Source organism: Mastomys coucha, unplaced genomic scaffold (assembly GCF_008632895.1).
Source record: "Mastomys coucha isolate ucsf_1 unplaced genomic scaffold, UCSF_Mcou_1 pScaffold14, whole genome shotgun sequence".
In the NCBI taxonomy this organism is placed as follows: Eukaryota; Metazoa; Chordata; class Mammalia; order Rodentia; family Muridae; genus Mastomys; species Mastomys coucha.
In genome coordinates, this window is record NW_022196896.1 from 27,879,183 (window position 1) to 27,899,107 (window position 19,925).

The 19,925-nt window shown below is 43.0% G+C and overlaps 1 protein-coding gene across 9 annotated transcripts in view; it reads right to left on the reverse strand.

Annotated features, from left to right (window-relative positions):
- Chd7 (chromodomain helicase DNA binding protein 7) overlaps positions 1-19,925 on the reverse strand; it is a 181,525-nt gene that overhangs the window by 60,954 nt on the left and 100,646 nt on the right. For all 9 annotated transcript variants that reach the window (XM_031366666.1, XM_031366675.1, XM_031366672.1 and 6 more), the window contains 2 exons: positions 4,375-4,516; positions 486-623 (listed from right to left, as the gene is read on the reverse strand). In XM_031366666.1, coding sequence (XP_031222526.1) covers positions 486-623; positions 4,375-4,516 — 280 coding nt within the window. The remainder of the gene's footprint in view (positions 1-485; positions 624-4,374; positions 4,517-19,925) is intronic.

Genomic DNA, 19,925 nt, shown 5'->3' on the forward strand with positions numbered 1-19,925 from the left:
AAAAAAAAAAAAAAAAAAAAAAGAATAAATAAAATCTTTGCAATAATCAATTCTGTTACTGCCTGCACTACATACAAACTATTTTATCCATCATTTACAATGCCCAGAAAATAAAATGTGCCCTGCTGGGTACTCCAAGGCAGTAATTTTATAAAGGAGTTCTGATGGTGCCAAGCAGCAGGAGATGAGCGTGAGTGGTTTATTACAGTTCCAGGAGCTACAGCACTGAGCTACTCTCAGAGGTAAGATCAGCGCTCAGACTCTTCCTCAACGGAGACCATTAATTCTCCAAAACTGTCAAATTACATATCATAGCCTTGTATAAAAATAAACTTGAGCGAGCAGGGCTTTTAAAGATACTACTAAACAATGAATTTCCCACAACACATCAGACAGCGTTAGCGGAACACTGCCCCACTTCCAGGTATACAATTTCCAGTCCACCTGGAAAGTCCATATGAAACGGCGCAAGCCTGGCTGCCAACCTGCTGCTCTGACTGCGAGGTGTTGGATGGGGAGTCTCTCCCAGCAGCATCTGCATCATCTGCCTCCTCATCAGAAATCTTGAACTCCAAATCTTCAGTGTATCGCTTCCTCTTCACCTGCCTGCTGGACCGCCTCTTCTACAACAGAAGCACAACAGAGTGAGTGTTTACAGGGCAGGCTTTGGAGCTCTATAATATGGTACACAGTAGTAAGACCGTTTTTCTTTTTCTTTTTGTTTTTTTTTTTTTTGTTGTTGTTGTTGTTGTTTTTTAAATCTTAAAGAAAAACTGGCAATTTTCATCCTGAACATCGAAGGAAAAGACCATTGTGACAACCATAAACTGGAGAGCTGGGATCCTGGGACCTTGTAACTCTGCTGCTCCAAATAGCAGTCCCTTCATCAAGAACACACGGGTACAGCAAACCACGTCACTCACTTGGCCTCTCCACTGAGGGCAGTGGCAACACCAGCAGTGCACAGTGGACCTATGGAAGTCTAGCACACTCTGCTCTATTTTTGTATGACTGAAAATTTAATGCAGAGAGTCCACCAGCAACAGTGCACTAGAAAGTACTCTTACAGGCTATAAAGGTTAATAAAAATGGTTATACTGTTATTTCTCAAGGTACTCCAATGCCTCGGGGGCCTAAAAGAAACAATGCGGGGCTGGGGGTGCACACCTCAGGGATAAGCACTCAGTAAGCAAGCACAGAGTCCCGTGTTCAATTCCTAGTCCTGGAGAACGAGGGAGAGAAGTGAGAACTGAACGCACAACTCATACTGAGTGGCTCTGATAAGTAGGGTGGTGTTTTTGTTGGTTTGCTTATCTGCAGACAGATTTTCACTACGTAGCCAGGACTGGCCTGAAATTCACAATTAAATGAAGCTGGGTTCCAACTCCCAAGAGATCTGCCTGCCTCTGTCTACCATACGCTTGGATGAAAGCTGTGTGCCACTATGCCTGGCAGTTATGGTTTTAATACAACTCTTTACCATGCAGCTTAAAATGTCAAAGCTTGGTAATTAGCACGGCTGTTGGCAAAACGCTTATGTTCATGCTGTGGTCAAACGCAACCCAGCGAAGCCTTGCCGGACAAGGCAGCTGTGTGAAGACTGTGACCAGCTCTACTTCTACAAGCTACATGATGTGTCTGGAAATCTGTCCATGGTAAAGCAATGAATGAAAGCAAATTACATGACAGCAAAAGTAGCTTCTGATTCAACTTAAGACAAATGCGAAGTGTTTCTCTATCTGGATGTGCAGATGGTCAAGAAACCTCTGAAAATGAAGAGGTCTGCTGCTTAGGCACAATGAGCAGCATTTTACTTCTCTACTTCTTGAGAAATACTCAAGAAGAAGATACCTGTGCATGCTTCTGCTAACAGAAAAAAAAATCTAAAGAAATGCAAGTGCTGCTAGGTATAAGGTTCTGAATGAAGAGACAGAATGGGGGGTGGGGGCGCAGAACACTGTAATTTCAGTCCTAAAAGAAAAATCCTTTTCAAAGAAATAAATTTCTTTTTAAAGAAATAAAAAGTGAAAAATCGAAATTTATAATCAAAGGATAATGACATCGCTGAGGAATACTGAACACAAACATTTTTCTAAAAATTGGTTCTGCTGCTTTTTAAAGTTTCATCAATTTTACAGCCCAGCATTAGGATGGGGGCAAGCAAAATGTTCATCATACATATGAAGAAGACATGGCAGACACTGTGATCTCTCAGGGTAAGACCAACACACCACACCACCTCACAGCCTGAGAATGATGTGATTTAACCTGTTTTATAAAGACACTTTTGGTTAAAAATCAGCGTGTCCTGAGGAGAAAACTAAAATGTGGCCTTGCTGTGGCCGCACCTTGAGAAAGAGTCAGAGTTAACATGTCATTTACTTCTGATGACCAACCAGAGCATGCGAATCTTTTCCCTCCAAGCCCCTCACAGATGCACCACCAGAAGGGGCGGAGCAAACAAGCAGCCTGCGTCATCACTTCCTGTCGCAGGCACCAGGAAGACAGCTTTCCAGGCAGGCGGTCTCTGCAGCTGCCTGGCTTTGGCTACTGAGTGCAGAACTGTTATTCTGGGGCAGCTAGACAGAAGCACCGAGCTTGGTTTGAACTGCTAAGCGCTTTTCTGTACCTGAAATGCAGGAGGAAAAGAGGTAGGAAGTGGACTCAAGGCAAGGAGAAGAGTGGAAAGAAAAGGGGAGAGGAGGGAAAAATCCCACCCCAAACTGTAGTTCTTTAGTCAGAACTGGAAAGAATCCTTTTGTTTTGAGACAGGGTCTCCTTTGGTAGCTCTGGCTGGCCTGGAACTTGCTATGTGGACTAGGGTGGCCTCAAACTGGCAAGTGCTGGGATTAAAGGCATGTGCCACCACATCTGGCCTGTGAGAATAATTCTTAATTGTCCAAATATTCCTGTTGTAAAGCCCCCACTTTAAGCACAAATTAAGACAAAACAACCTCAAGGATATAATAAATTTCATTAAAAATTTTTAGTTTCAAAGTCCTTAAGCAACTTTTAAGAGGAGAAATGGCGCAGTGGTTGAGAGCACTTGTTGTGTTTGTGGAGGACCCAGGTTCGAACCCCTGCATCCACATGGTGGATCACAACCATCTTCAACCATTCTACTCTCTCGGGTCCTTCTTCCAGGCTGCTCTACTCAAGAAGAATGCAGTACTAAAGCTGGAGTTCTCTGTAAGGGGCCACATATTACAGGCCCTTGGGTCTATTATGGGGTAGGAAGACCTGAGAGTATATTACAGGTCAGAGGAAGCCCAACTGGTCCCTCAGGACTGGCTGCCTATTCCAATGGGACTCAACAGTAACTGCTCCCCAATAATTCAGATGTCACTTGCAAAAGCCACATTCCCAGCCATCCCAGAGGACCAGACTGGCATGCTTCCAGGGAACCTGTCAAGGAAATAATTCACAACTGTCATGGGTACTTTTGAGTCCTCTGTCAGTCCAAATAGTGAAGGCAATGAGCTTCACACACAAGAACCCAAATTCCAACTGTTTACTTTTTAGAGCTCAGGAGAATCTAACACTGAACCAGTTGGCAAAGTTACCATCTGGAACATCATTGACTTGTTCATCAAAATTCTATCATGAATATACCACATCTCTGATCATCTAATATCAATAAGCTACAAAGTATGTTTTGTTTTTATTACAAAAAAAATAAAATAAAAAGAGGGCAGGAGAAATAGCTCCGTCAGTGGAGTGCTTGCCTTTTAAGCAAGAGCCCTCGGCTTTGCTCCTTAAAACAAAAAGTTAGGCATGGAGAGACATGCTCACAATTCCAGCATTAGGGAAGTGGAGAAAAGAGCTCGGGCTCACAGGCCAGCCAAAGCTACCATGCTTCACTAATCCACAACAGTGAGGGATCCTCTCTCAAAAACACACAGTGGTTGGCTCCTAAAGAATGACACCTGAGGGTGGCCTCTTGCCTTCACATGAATGTGCACACAAGCACACACACACACACACACACACACACACACACACACACACACAGAGGAGGGAGAGGAAGAAATCAAATAAAAACTGACAAAAAACAATTTTAGAAAAAAAAATTAAGCGTGAATGACACTTTAAATGAAGCGATATAATAGCAATGCTAAAAATGCTTAAGACAGCATAAACATCAAAACATACATTCATGGAGATAAAGGGTAGCTCTTTGCGTTAGTAATCTCAAAGCTCAGGATGCTCTGGAGTGAGCCGAGTTTCTGTGGGCCCTGGCTCTCTTCACTATAGATATAATGTTCCAGACAACAATAAGGGCATTGCGCACACACCTGACAATGAAGCTGGGGAACCTTGAGTGCTAGGTTACCCCACACCCCAGCTGGAGCCCAGAAAGGGTAATGGTATTACCTGGACACCTGGGTCTTCGTCCTCTTCAGGGGCAGGGGATGGTGGGGGTGTTTTGTCCAAGTCTGAATTCTCAGAACCTTCTGTTTTTCCTTTGTTGACCTTTTTCTTCAAAGCACTTGTGTCTGAATCCGGTTTCTTATTACTAGAATTCAAAGTACATCACTTAGTGTACACTTTTGGTGTGTTTTCCCGCATGCCCCAAACCTTCTCTTTCTGTTAATAAAGAGTGGTGGCAAAGGCCAGGTCGATGGGTGTTGGGCGTTTTTCATTAGACGGTACTCCTAATTAAGGTTTGACAACAAAACTTATAATTGATGACCTTCAGCAAATTTCTCACCCAATGAAACAGAACTGAATATAGAACCTTGGCCACTTCACATAGTCCTGCCAAGTCCCTGCTGACATACCAAGCTGTGATAAAAACCTAAGACGTTTCTTTGCTAAAAAGTCGGGTAGAGACAAATTTTCTATCCAAAGAAAAAATTCCATCTAATGACTATATCCTTATTTCTCTGGCACAGACTTTTACACAGTCATTTTTAAGACCTATGGTGACCAGTAATAGTGGACTTTTTTAATATTCCATTTACAAGTGCTTACTAAAAATTCAGTTCCTAGAAATAAATAATTTTATTTGATTCAGTGTTCTTGTTTATGAGTAAATTTTCTTTTGGTGCTAAGCATTTTGGAGGGATAATCACACCTGACCTTTTTTCCCCCAGTGCTAGCAACTGAACATGCTGGGCAAGGGCTCTCTCTACCACTGAGGCCACACCAGCTCCACAATTAGCATTTCTACCAAAAACTAAAGTCTTTGAAATTATAAATGTGTGTTTGTGTCTCACCAATAACTGACACTCACTTTCCATGTTCCTGAGAAACACCAGTAGGTTTGAATGATAAGGCAAAACACATGAATACACTCTTGAGGAAAATAAAATTCTTGGGTTATCCCCACCCCCAAAACCCCTTCCTCACAGTACTTTTAGAGCAAACACTCAGTGTTCCCTCTAATCTACACTCTGGACACAAGACTTCCTAACATCAATGACCATTTGTTTTGTACAAAACACAGAAAATGATCTGAACACCAGCAAAGATTTTCTAGGGAGCCTCACACTCTAAGAAGCTTGACAAACTAAAGATTTCAAACCCCTCCATTTACTAAATGTTATAAAGTCCCAGAGAAGCTCACTGAGAGAAGCACTAGGGAAGACATTGCTAAGTCACTAGGAAGAGGCCGAAGCAGCCAATGAGTCGCACACAGATGGGTCATGTTAACCCCTCCTAAAATGGCTCAACAGTGTTTCTAGCACACACCTATGGCACCTTTCTCCACTAATACGGTTTTGATCATCTTAAACTTGTTGTTTTTACATACTCAGAGCTTATTTTCATACATGAGCATTTTAGCATAGCAAACAGCTACATCAGGAAACAACTGAAAACAATCTAAGAAGATCACAAATAGCAGTTACATTTCAAAAACTGATTTTATTTAAAAAAAAAAAAAAGAAAGAAAAGAGGTGGTGTGACTAAGTCAGAGATCCACAGACAGCAGAATATTTTTTAAATTAAAAAATTCATGCAGCAGTTCCTGAGGAGAGTGTCCTGGTGTTTACGCTACACACTGACAGAAGTCTCCCCTACCATGAGGCTCCATTTCCAGCATTTATTTCCGCTCTAACTGCCACAAATTATACAATACTACAGCTGAACACTGGGCCCCTTTCCTTTCATCTGCACGCCAAGAGCAATCAGATTACCCTGGTAACCAGCGGTCACATGACCAGCACCTGCTCTTTTGGCTGGATGCCACTGACTGAAGCCATCTGCTTCCCTCAATCAGCTTTCAAACATTCTCAACACCTGCGCTGCAGTGTTTTGTGGTTTCTTTTATCAAATCAGTGCAAAACTGCTTCCAAAACTTTACATATTTCTCGAATTTGTTTAAATCAGAGGTAGGTCTGTCAAAGAGCTGAACCACTGCCAGGTAAACTGAGCTGGCGGTGCCTGCTTTCCATGGTGACCTCGATCAACCAGAGCGGAGGATGGAGTTCAAGTTTGTGGGGTTTCGGGCCTTGCAAGTGGCATCCTGCAGGAGCAAAGGCTGACGGTCTGATTAGTGCCCAGAGCCAGGTTTGAGGAAACATCTATTTGCTGGGGGACAGAAACACTAATGACTTTCCATCTGCTCTATCCAAGGATGAGCTGTACGGAACCTCCAAGATGGCTGAGAGTCAGACAGGACCTCTCCAAACGCTTAGACAAAAACCTCACAGCCCGGGCAAGCACTTTCAGTTCTGATTACTGAAAGAGGCAAACTCATGAGAGCTCACAACATTCATGACATTCATGCTGAGGGACTGCCAGGTTCTCCCACCCACCAGTACACAGACCACGCATCCTAAGAAGTCAGAAGGGATCTTGAGTGGCCACCCAAACCCTTTATAAACTAGGACAAAATTTAATTACTTACATTAAATCATCCTCATTATGATTTTGGAATAAGCCAATCTGGATTTCTAGGAAGTGTAATAGTCAAACTGCTTTGACCTACGTAAAATACAAGTCCATTTTTTTTCTTCTACCTGAAGGACTACAGAATGCTGGTTTCCACCAGACAGGAATCAGTTTGAGCTCTAACTGCTGCAGTTCCAACTGGGACGCCAGATAAACCACTTCTAGTTTTCCTGCACCTCCATTCCTTCACCTATCTTGTGAGGTTAATATCTGCATCGCTAGTGTTTCTGTGGGTTTAAATGAGAAGAGACAATAAACAAGACACTGTTGGACAGAGATGGCCACTCTTTGCACACCCCTGGAGGACAAGCAGCATGTCTGGGCAGTGCATGCTCTCTGTGACCCACCAGTGCCAATTCAATAGTGGGACACAGGAAGAAAATCCACAAGCTTCAAGGGCCACCCCACTTAAACAACATTCACAGAAGGACCATCGATGATCAGCATGACCACATGGCACGTTCACCCTATGCCACTACCACTACTTCAACCAAGCACCTGTCATACCAACCTAGATGACAAGAGTTACTGCTGTCACTTCACTCTCGCCCCAAGGGGAGGGTTCCCAGCATGAGACCAGTGGGAAAAGAACAGAGTCCACGTACCATTCTGTTTGTATCTGTAAGGTTCAAACTGTTCTTTTACTGCCAGACTCCAAATACAGCCATATACTCATTCTTCTTCCAAACTATATTCAAAGCTGGAATATGCAAACAGGACATCTGCACTAGTTGTAGGGATGAGAATATTGTTAGGAACTCCCTAAGCCAGCATTATGACACTGAAGGCTGCATGGTGCATATACAGAGCTTTGTGTACTTCCAACAGTTGCAATGAAACCTCCTCAGTACCTTGGTCTAAAGTAGGACCACAAGAAAAGCCATGCATACACAGGCCACACCTGTTTCCTCTCACTCTGCTCAGCCTCCTGAATCAGCATCCTGATGGAGCCGGAACAGCACTCCTCTCTGCAGGTTCCTAAAATGTGATGAAGTCCTTAAATCAAATCCCCAGCCTGTACTGTCTGCAAATCTCAGTACCAGGGTACCACCCTCTTTAACCTATAGAGTCGCATCCGCTTCTTTCTGCTCCTCACAGCCACTCTCCAAAGGCAAATGTAATGAGTGCTGAACACCCTCTGTCCTCTGCTACCTTGAAACCTACCTGCTCCTCTGCAAGACTTAGCTGACAGATCTTGGAATGAACTCCAAGAAACATTTTCAGAATGACATAATAGTCTAGATGGGATATGATTTCAAATTCCTATTTAGGTGTCACACACATGTAAATACTTAGAACATAAAAAAATGGATGTTAACATTACTGGGTTATATTAAAATCAAAGCACTGTGTATCTTTCATCCACTATCTTATGAGCTAGTAAGAACTATCTCTGAATTCCTACTGCCTACTTAGATGGGCTTATAGGCTGCTTAGGTTTCTTTTCCTAGTTAATTAAACAGTTTAATAATAAGTACAAAGCTCTTTGCGGGGGTTGGTGTTCCAAGACAGGGTTTCTCTAGGTAGTCCTTGCTGTCCTAGACTGTAGACCAGGCTGGCCTCAAACTCAAACTCAAACTCAAGAGATCTGCCCCCCTCTGCCTCCCGAATGCTGGGATTAAAGGCGTGCACTGCCCAGCTACAAAGCTTTTACTATGTGCTGATACTTTCCTATTTAAAAGAAAAAAAGGGAAACTCTTACACACCATAAAACTAAAAATATACTATACAACTATGAGACACTGCCAGAAAGATGGCTCAGAGGGTGAAAGTGCTTGCCACAGAAGCCTGGTACCCCGAGTTTGATCCTGAGGATTCACATTACATTATTCTCAGATCCCACATGCACGCTGTGGGTGTGCTCACATACACAATAAAAACAAATATTTTAAAAAGATAAAGAAAAGCTGGAATACCATCTACATTCATGATGAACCATCTATGAAGCTCAGAGTAATGGAGCTAAAGAGCTGGGTGAACTGACCGTGCTTGTCTCAGACACATGAGGCCCAGGGTGTGGAAGGGAAGTCAAAGGGAAAGGAGAAGGGAAGGGAAGGGAAGGAAGAAGGAAGGAAAGAAAAAAGAAAGGAGAAAAATCCCAAAGGATGACAGTGTGAAATGAGGTGACAATACGAATAAACTTGAGGGAAACAGGAAGTTTTAAAAAGCAATACAATAAAATAATACCATTTATAAGTTTTATACACAAGTCAAAAGTCCAATCTCCTCCTATCTTCCTTAATCAACAATTATGACTGAAACACAAATACTGATTTATTTTTTATCCTGCCCCACAGACTTAGATACAGAGCCTCTACCCATGCTAGTGAGCCCTGGAAATCAAACATAAATCCAGTGACGCCCTGGAAATTTGAAAGGCCGTTGTTGCTCCTGAAGCCTCGTGTTTCACACCTTATTACAGGAGAGACTCGTGCTGGCCCCCACAGCTTATTAGTTGTATGGTTACCCAACACCATCAAAAGCATGCACCGCCTGGAGGAGAATGTTTAGGTACAATCACAAACTCCATCCACATTCAGAGCTGCACTGTCCTGCCGGGGTATACCCTCAGGATTCCACTTCTGGAAGGATTCCTAGTTCGCTGAAGACAAAATAGACCATAGACACAGAGTGGGAGCCATTGCCCAAGAGAGGGCTGGTGGATCAGAGTTGACCAACTCTTGTGTGAGAAATTGCAGGTTTTCTAAACAAGGTTTATCCAAAGAGCCAGAGCTTATTAGAAAGCCTGGGCTAGCCTGATTTACGGCAAAACAGAATGCAGTTAAATAGTCATTAGTGTCAACCTACTGATCTTCATTCTCAGAAGAAACTTTAAAAAGGACCCATATCATGAAACCAAATGTGATGAGGAGTAAGTCAATTAATAAAGGTGACTGACAGTGGGCGGGAGCTAGCGACCTGGCAAGCTCCAAGGATGAAGTAAGTTAATGAGGATTCTCCTTACAGTGGGAGATATCAACCTTGAAACCTAGGTCAGGAAGATTAATCAGGAACGTTATTAGGGACTCAAGCTTCTCCAAAATATTACACCATCTTCTTTAAGAAGGGCATTGAGGCATATTCTCACAACTGATATGCTGGAGGGGAGTGTGCGTGTGTGTGCGAGCGTGCCATGGATCAATGGCCAGTCTCTCCCTGACCTGGAGCTCAGCTGTTGGGTAGGCTGGCTGCATAGCAAGCTCAAGGGATACACGTGTTTTTGCCTCCCCAGAGCAACAATTACAAGCCCATGCCAACCACACCCACCTTTTATATTCAAACTGGCTATTCAAACTCAGGTTCCTATACTTGCATAGCAAGCATAATCTTAGTAGCCTAGGCTAGACTTGAACTAGTAGCAGTCTTCCTGTCCAAGCTCCCAGACAGCTTGGATTAGCATTCAACAACAACAGACTTTTCAATAAACTGAAGTTAACCAGTAAGAACTGCCACATAGGATGTGGGTCAGTCAGAAGTCTAAAGACTCAGGCTGGCATGACAGAACAGTCTACTCGGTGGACACCAGGGCTCAACGCTGGTGAAAAGCGCATCTAGTTTCCAAAATCAGAACCCCTTTGAGCTCTTACTACTTGGTTTTTAGATAGTGACACTAAGAAGTAACAGATTAAAAAACAAACAAACAAAAAACCAAAAAAACACCACAGAAACTAGCAACAGAAGAAATTTACCTTGGTATAATAAAGGCTTTATGAAAAATCTACAGCTAATGCTCTACTAAGTGGGGAAAGCCAAAAGTGTCTCTTTCTTTTACTTGGTAGCAGTGGTGTGTATGTGGGTGAGGCGGGGGTCTCACTACGTATCTCTGGCTAGCCTGGTACTTGGGGTGACCCGCCTGCCTCTGCCTCCTAAGTGCTAGAATGAAAGGCATGTGCAACCGTGCCTGGATCTGGATCTTCTTTCCATTCTTATGTGTTTGTTTGTTTGTTTATGGTATCTGAAGTCTTAGCTAGATCCATAAATAAAAGAAACAAAGAGTGACGCACAAGCACAAGAAGTACAAGTTTCCTCTACAAGCCCATGATAGGAGCCTGTCTTCAAGGAGCCTAAAGGCTCCTCTGTGAAACTCTCACTCACACACTTTCAACAAGGTAACAGGATACAAAATTAGCATACCAATACCTGGAGCTTTTCTGTGTGCTGACAACAAATTTGCCCAGAAAGAACTGGAGTGGAGGAATCAAGATAGCTTTAAGAATATTTTTGTTTTGTTTTATTTTTCCAGACACAGTTTCTGTAGACCAGGCTGGCCTCGAACTCAGAGATCTGCCTGCCTCTGCCTCCCAAGTGCTGGGATTAAAGGTGTGTACCACCACACCTACCAAGAACTTTTTTTAATTAAAATAAAAAAATGTAACTAGGAATAAACCCAACCAATGTAGTAAGGCAATTTTTAGATGTTGAAGATGGTGAATGAGGCACGAGAAGTAAAGACCTCACTTGCTTAGATTGCTAGAATTCAGGCTTGAGAAAATGTCTATGTATCTGAAAGCAATCCCTACAAAATTCCAATGACATTCTTCAGAAAAGAAAAAGTAATCTCAAAATCATATGGCAACGCACTTGTGTGACTACAAACACGCATGCACGCACGCACACACACACACACACACACACACACACACACACACACACACACGTCCCACCCCCTCCCAAGCAATCCAGAGCAGAAAAAGCACTGCTGGCCATATTATAATACCTGATCTCAAAACGTACTACAGAGCCGTGGCAACAACAAAAGCAGTTGGGCACAAATATATATCTAGACCAGTGGAACCTAATAGAGAACCCAGACATGAACCTACACAGCTACAGTACCTAATGTTTGCAAAGGTCTCAAGGACATACTCTGAAAAAGCACAGCCTCTTCAACAAGTGGTGCTGGGAATATGGGATATCCACCCTACAAAATCCTAATTCAAAATGGATCGAAGACCTCATTGCAGGGGTTCTCAATCTTGTTAATGCTGTGACTTGCAGTGGCCATTTTTGTTGCCACTTTATAACTGTAATTTTGTTACTGTTATAAATAGTAATCTAAGTATCTGATATCCAGGATACCTGATAGGTGGTCCCTGTGAAAGGATCAACTGACTCTCTCCAAAGGGGTCAAGACCCACAGGTAAAGAACTGTTGTTTTATTCTCAGTGCTGAAACTGAACCGACACAGTCAAAACAAGATGCAGGCATATGCAATGGCGATTTCTTTGACAAGGCCCCCAACGGTGTAAGACAATTCCAAAATCTGACAAATGAGAACAAATACAATTAAAAACTCCTATACGGCAAAAGAAACGAAAGAGCAGATAGCAAGAGAATGGGAGAAAATCTTCACCAATTGTGTGTCAGACAGAGGTTGTTAATTTCTTTAATCTATAACCCCAAACAAGCATGTACTCAGATGGGCAAGCGAATGAAAGAAACAGTTCTCAAAAGGAGAACTGCAAATGGTTGACTACTAAATACGGGGTGGGGGGTGAGGGGTTGGGGGTGAGGGAGTGTCCCTGTCCTTCACCATCAGGGAAATGCAGATTAGGACTGTGCTGAGACTTCAACTCTCTCCTTAGGTGGCTGTCATCATGAAGAGCAACACCAACAAATGCTGGAGAGAACGTGGGCAAGGGGAACCCTAATAACTCTGGGTGAGAATGTAAAGTCGAAATCAATATGCAGGTTCCTCAGGAGATTGCAAATAGAACTTCCATGTAACTCAGCTCTGCCACTCCTGGATGCACGCCTGAAGCAATCTAAGTCAGCACACAAAAGAACATGCGCATCCATACTTACTGTAGCAGTATTTATAATAGCCAAGACATGGAACCATCCCAGATGCTTCCAGATGTGTGTGTATGTATATCTATATATTATATATGATATATATTACACACACATACACACACACATACACACACACAATGGAATGATATCTGGCCATAAGGATGAAATTATGCCATTTTCAGAAAAAAATTAATGGAATTAAATAACACCATGTTAAACAAAATAAGCTACAGGCACACGGACAAGTGCCTCATGAGCACTTCTCTCCTACGTCCAACCTAGATCCATGCAATATACACATATACAAGCACACACGCACACACGTACACACCCTACACATAAGAAACTAGAAGGGGGTGCTGCTGTTTGAGGGAAAGAGTGGATGTGAGAGGAATCGGGGCAGATATGAGCCAAATACAATAATGCGTGTCTGTGAAAATTACATAATGGAACCCATTTTGTAAGCCACATGAAAATCAATTTTTTTTTAAAGATTTATTTATTTATTATATATAGGTACACTGTTGCTGTCTTCAGCTGCACCAGAAGAGGGTGTCAGATCTCATTAGGGGTGGTTGTAAGCCACCATGTGGTTGCTGGGATTTGAACTCATGACCTTCTGAAGAGCAGTCGGTGCTCTTCCCCGCTGAGCCATCTCACCAGCCTGAAAATCAATTTTAAAAAAGCACAAAAGTGCTGGGCGGTGGTGCCACACACCTTTAGTCCCAGCACTTGGGAGGCAGAGGCAGGCAGATTTCTGAGTTTGAGGCCAGCCTGGTCTACAGAGTGAGTTCCAGGACAGCCAGGGCTACACAGAGAAACCCTGTCTTGAAAAATCAAAGAAAAGAAAGAAAGAAAAAAAGCACAAAAGTAAGCTGGGTATGATGGCACACAGCTTTACTACCAGCATTTTGGAGGCAGAGGCAGGAAAATCTCTGTGAGTTCAAGGCTAGCCTGGTCTACAGAGTGAGTTCCAGGCCAGCCAGGGCAGTTATACAGAGAAATTTTGTCTTAAAGAGAGGAGAGGGGACACAAAAATTTTTAAAAGATTAATTAAACCAGCATAAAATGTAGTAAATCAGAAAGTAAAATCATCCCTACAAAATAAGGTAAATTTTTTTTAAGTCCTACTGCAAAAATATATCAACAGCATAACTAGTAATGTAATAAACTACAGACAGCAGAATAAACTAGTGAGAAAGGGGGTGGAACACATGGAGTAGCAGGTAACACCAACACTCTCCTCTAGTGCACATCCTGACACCTGCTCTGGGATCAGGCAACATGGTCACCCACGGAGGCGACCTAAAAAACTTGGGTTTACTAGAAATGACACAGGATGTTAAAAACAAAAAACAAAACAAACAAACAAAAAACTACTAACATTGAATTCTATAAAAGTCATTATATAAAACACCCAGAAAACAGCCTGTACTTTGTTGCCTTAAAAGGTGTAGCTATTGTTGAAAAGGTTCTTCCTTCATATGGTAAGTACTAGATACCTACCCATCTATCTACCTCTCTATTTTATGTGCGTTGGTATTTTGTCTGGATGTGTGTCTGTGTTAAGGTGTCAGATACTGAATTACAGACAGTTGTGAGCTACCATAGAGGTGCTGGGAACTGAACCCAGGTCCGCTGGAAGAGCAGCCAGTGCTCTTAACTGCTAAGCCATTTCTTTATCCCCAAGTACTACATTTTAAAGAAAGGATTTCATGGCCTAATTTGATTTCATGTTTTGAATACATGGGTCATCTTTGCATTCGACAATCAAACTCCCAGGCACTGTAGTCCAATATCAGATACCTTGCCTGAGAACCCATGTGTGGGTGGTGAAGTGTTAGGCCCAGTGCTGCCTGGCCTCCTGTGACATCTGTCAGGTCTTAACAAACTTCCCCATATACATCTGCTCTGCTTGGTGTAGTACCTGGGTTATTTAAAGCCAGTAATATCAGGACCTTATTATCTTTAGAGTTGCTATAGTGTTGGTCATTTTCTAAAGGACATCATTCATTCATTTATTCGCTCATTTATATGGGGAAAACAACAGAAAACTTTCCTGAAAGAACTAAATCTTTAACAATAACATATTCTAAAGCAAAGATGTTTGTCATGTCGTCAAGAATTAAGACTGAAAATCTACACATTGTTTTGTGGACTCAACTGACACCCTAGCAGTCAGCTAAGACGTTGGCTTCTCGCTGAGGTCCAGCACAGGCTGCTTAAGCTACATGGCACTGCCGAGCCTTGCAGCACAGCATCAAGGATGAAGCCAGTAATAAGTCATGGTGCTGATGCAAAGCCTCTGTGGTGGATATGTTAGTGCAGAGCTGCTACGCGCACCTACTTGTGCCACGTTCTGAGATGTCACTTTTATTTATGGCTGCACTCCACAGAGGGTCACCCTGGCTCACAATTGTCTTCTCTGACGTGCCAAGGTGGCTGACACAGGAGAGGCACGTTCCCAACCCATATTTCAATCAGGTGGAATTAGCAGGATGAGAATCAGACAGATCAACAGTAAAGGCACAAGGGAGAAAACTGCCACCATCTACCCAAACAGGGAAGGCAGACCACTGTGAAGTGAACTACATTGTTCCTCTACAATTTAGGACCAAAAATAAAATAAAATAAAATCTAATGAGCATTTAAGGGTGGTGTGATCCTAACTTTCCGTAATTCATAACCTTTCCTTACCTAACATTACAAAGCTAAAGCCACACAGCTGAGAGGCCAGTAAGGGAGCTGCCTGGTTCTCTTTGACATCCAGTGATGCCAGGAGCACTCTGGCTAGGCCCAGGCTAGCCCACCAAGCATCACTCCATAGCAGGAGATGGACACTGCATTGTACCCATTTTCATATTTTTCCAAAGCACTCCAACATAATAAGGACTTTAATACCACCACCACCACCTCAGGCCTGCGATCCTTTTTGCCCCTTCGTCCCAGGGATAACATCAAAGCCAAGTCAACCATAGCACTATTCACTCCTCTGTAACACTCTCCTTAAGAAAGATTTCAAAAAAAAAAAAAAAAAAAAGACTCCAGAGAAGTCTCCCTCTTCTGCCCACTTCTGCTCTTGGCCTCTTCACCTTCTGCTGCTATTCAGTGGCATACTGAGAGGAGGAAGGGTGGGGGAGTGGGAGGCGCACCCTCCTTTCCTGCAGAAACCAAAGAAGGAGCAGGTAGGTCATTGCTTTCCAGTCCACTGAAGCTCACTGAAGAGGCAGATGCTCCCGCCAGGGACATCCTGCGTCTAGTTTACAGTACAATGGGGCAGAACTTGCTTTCCAAGCTGCCTGACGGTTCTCCTACTTTGAACTAGAGAGGAAGGCCTACAGTAGAGGCACTGAGGTGGCCACCCCAGAGAAAGGAAAGTCTGGGAATTTGCATCGTTGTTAATGGCTCTGAGAAGAGAAGGCAAGCCTTGGGACAGCAGCGTGGGTAGATGCAGTGCACTTCTAACTCGTCCTGACAAATAAGAGACTTAGCAAGACAGGTTCAGAGGCCGAGCCAGCATGATTGTCCTGCATACTTCTTTCTTCCTCACTGCCACTAAAGGGGCTCCAAGCTTCTTTTTATATCTACACACTTGAAATGCACATGCATGTGTGTGTGTAGCCTCTTTGGCAGCCATGAGCCAAAACAATGTCTGACTTTCCAGTGTTTTGAATCAAACTAAAATCATAGCACAGAGTGTTCTAAAGGGAAAGAGGGAACAAGAAGATAGGAAAAGAAAAGAAGCCAGGAAGTTAACTCATTCCACACCGCGGTGAAGATGTTTGATCCTATGTGTGTTGGCCCTCTTTTAGGTCTGCTTAAAGAGTTGCTTTAACTTTGTGAAAGCTTTACAAATAGAGAGCACAAGTTGACCTGGGTTTGCTGACTGAATAAGTGTTTCTTGGGTGAAAACACCCTAACTCTGTAAAATTATAATTGAGAAAATGCATTCCTCAGAAGGAAAGTGCTAAATAAATATTAACTACTACTGTTAATGATAATTACAGGAGCTAGTAAGAAGTACACGTCATGTGTTCTTAGTACTTGGCGTAGTTTTAAAAAAATGAGAGTGGTAGGTTTATTTTCTGGTTTAAGATAAAATGCTGTCTTCACTGGATTGAAAAATAACATTTTCATTTCTGCTAAATTTAACAGCTGGGGTGGGGAACTGAGCAAGGAACCAAACGTGTTCCTAGAAACTACATTAGCGGTCCTCACATTGCTCCGTTTGATTCAGGCTTCAGCAGTCAAGTCACAAGCTCTGGCCCAGTTCCCCTCTTTCTGTGCATTCAAAGAATCTTTATGTAGCTAAATGGACCACTAAATCCTTCACGAGTCATTCAAAGGCAGCGCTTCCTCCCAACTCTCTCTCACTTCATAGAGCCCATGCACACACAACAGAAAGCACTGAAAGGAAAATGCAAATCCTCCGGGAATCCATGCGCATGCAAAACGCATCCTCTCCAGCCACAGAGGGCCTGGCTTTATTTTCAATATTAACAGTCAATATTTGAAAGCTATAAGGACACCTGGGGAGAGCAATAAAAACAGGTATAGGAAAAATATATTACAAGTAAGAGAAAAAAAAATAATATGGCTCTATCAGAGGAGGGGGGCCCAGAAGTAGCCCATCCCCCAGCCTCACCCCGTTGTGAGGGTGCAAAGTGTCTTTATCCTAATATGCTGGGCAATTGTTTCTCCTGTTTCTCCACCATCCCATGTAGCTGCTTCTAGGCAGACTATCGTAGCTTCCCCAGCACAGGAAAGATGCGTGTGACTGTATTTTGGTTGTTGAGGTGGAGGATGTCTACAAATTTAGCAGACTTTTAGCAGAACCAAGTGGGCACCAGAAGACCTGCTCTGCACACCCGCCACCTCTGTGCATCCCTCATTACCAAGAGTGTGAGAATGATGCGGACCACCAGCAGGTCACTTCCTCATCTCACACTCAAAGGATGACGTGTCTGCGACGCGTCTGCTGGCAGTGTGGCAGCAATGACACAGCTCATGGTGACAGGGAAGAAGTGAGGTGAGGAGTTACTAGGCTAAATTTTTTATTTCACTTGCTCATTTCCTCTGTTTCAGCCCCCTGTAGGAAAATTATTTTTTGTATAAACAAATTCATCAAGTTAACTTATTCAAGGACGGAAATAACCGGTATCACATAGCATTTTGCAAAACAAAATTGCCACTGTTGTGTTTCATGGCGTAGACACAAACTGCTCTGGCAATTCAGCCCCAGCACTAACGCAGCCCAAACCCCCTATTACCTTCATCACTGCATATTCAATTTACATAATTATTCTGCTATGCTGTTCAAAATTTACATGTAGTTGTATGCATTCTCGTTATCCTTGACTCAAGGATGCTGTTTCCTTGTAGATGTAACTGAACAAGGAGACCACAATTGACATACTCAATTCATCTGGCCAACTGTACCAACGGAGTTTGACAAAATAATGGTTTGGTTTGTTAATTTATTTAACATCTCAATGCAATTATCCTATGTTTGGACAGCCAATCCTGAAAGACCATCAACCACAGGAAAGCTGCTGGGGATGGGCCTTACCACACTTCATTGTGAATTAGCTATTGGTCACATGCACGGTGAGGTCACCCAAGCAAACAGAGGTGCTACCAACTCTCAGGTCTCCTTCCACCTCCCAACACCACCCCTAAGCATGGCCTGTTAAGTCTCGGGCACACACCTGATTCAGCTTCCTGTCACTTATACATCCCACATCCCTGTTCTTGTCAAAAGTTCCCAAACCAATACGGCTAAAAAGAACATTTGTTTCTAGCGCACGGGGAGACAACAGTGAGTACCCACAGGGAGAAGGAAGAAAGTGTATTTTCTTCTTGAGTGAAAATTCCCTCCTGCTTCTACAAAAAAAAGGAGGTACAGGCCCTACTCAATAAGCTGTGCTAAACACCGGGCAGAGCCCTCACTCTCAGGAAGACAGCCACTGGCCTACCCTGGAGTCAACCCCAATAGCTCTCTGGGTGGACACAGGATCTCTTGCTGCACCGCAGAAATGCTGCACACCCAGTGCTGAGCAGGCTGGATAACCACAGGTGTCAGGGAAGATACAAGGGTCACCACTACATACAGCATTCCGGAATCTGTTTCCAAACTACTCCATGGCAGGTGCTCAAGTAAACTGGGAACACAGGGCCTGCCTGATCAGACACAGGCTGAACAAGATGGTCGGTAATTTATGTCAGAAATCCCAGAGTGACTATCCATTTGTAGTGGCTATTCCTGGTTGTCAACTTGACTATATCTGAAATGAACTATACATTAGAAGGCTCACCTGTGGCCCTAATCTGGAGGCTGAGAGATACAAGTTTCCGACCTGAATCTTGGCATGGAGATCTTGTAGCATAGTGACTATAAATCCCAGAAGATTAAGATAGGAAGATCTACAAATTTAAGGTCATCTGGGATTAAAGGTGTGGTGCCACACACCTTTAATCTGGGCCATACCTTTTGCTGGAGACCTATATAAGGACATTGGAAGAAGGAAGATTTACTCTCTTCTTCGCCTGCTTGCCTTGTGGGACTGAGCAACTGCTAGATCCTTGGACTTCCATTCACAGCTGCTGCTGACCTTTGTTGGGAGTTGGACTACAGACTGTAAGTCATCAATAAATTCCTTTACTACATAGAGACTACCATTAAGTTCTGTGACTCTAGAGAACCCTGACTAATACACCATTTTTATCATTAAGTATAACAGTAACAACAACGAAAATCGAGCAGAAATTATCCTGGTACTAAAAGTGTTGGTGATAGCTTTGCTAAAGTCCAGAATGCACACCTACGCCTTAAGAGAAAAGGACAACTTCTGCTTCAGAATAGCATTTGCCTTCTCTCCCTGGGAGACTTAAGCACATGCTTCCTCATACCAAAGCCCAATATTTACTTTCATGCAGTAGCTTTTTAAAAACAAATGCATACTTGTCAGACTAAAGATTTTAGCTGCATCTTACTCATCATTGTAGTCCTGACACTTACCTACAAATAAGCATTTAATAAAATGCCTCTTTAATAAATGCAAAGGTTTTGTAATGAGTTCTGGACTTAGAAAAATATTCATAGGGAGAAAAAATATTTTCAATGAAGAAACTAGATACTGCAGAATCAAACTTTAACTGTAAATACAAACTTATTGGTAAGTTTGAGTGAGTGCCTATACTCAGTTTCTTGGACACCACACAAGTCATTCCTG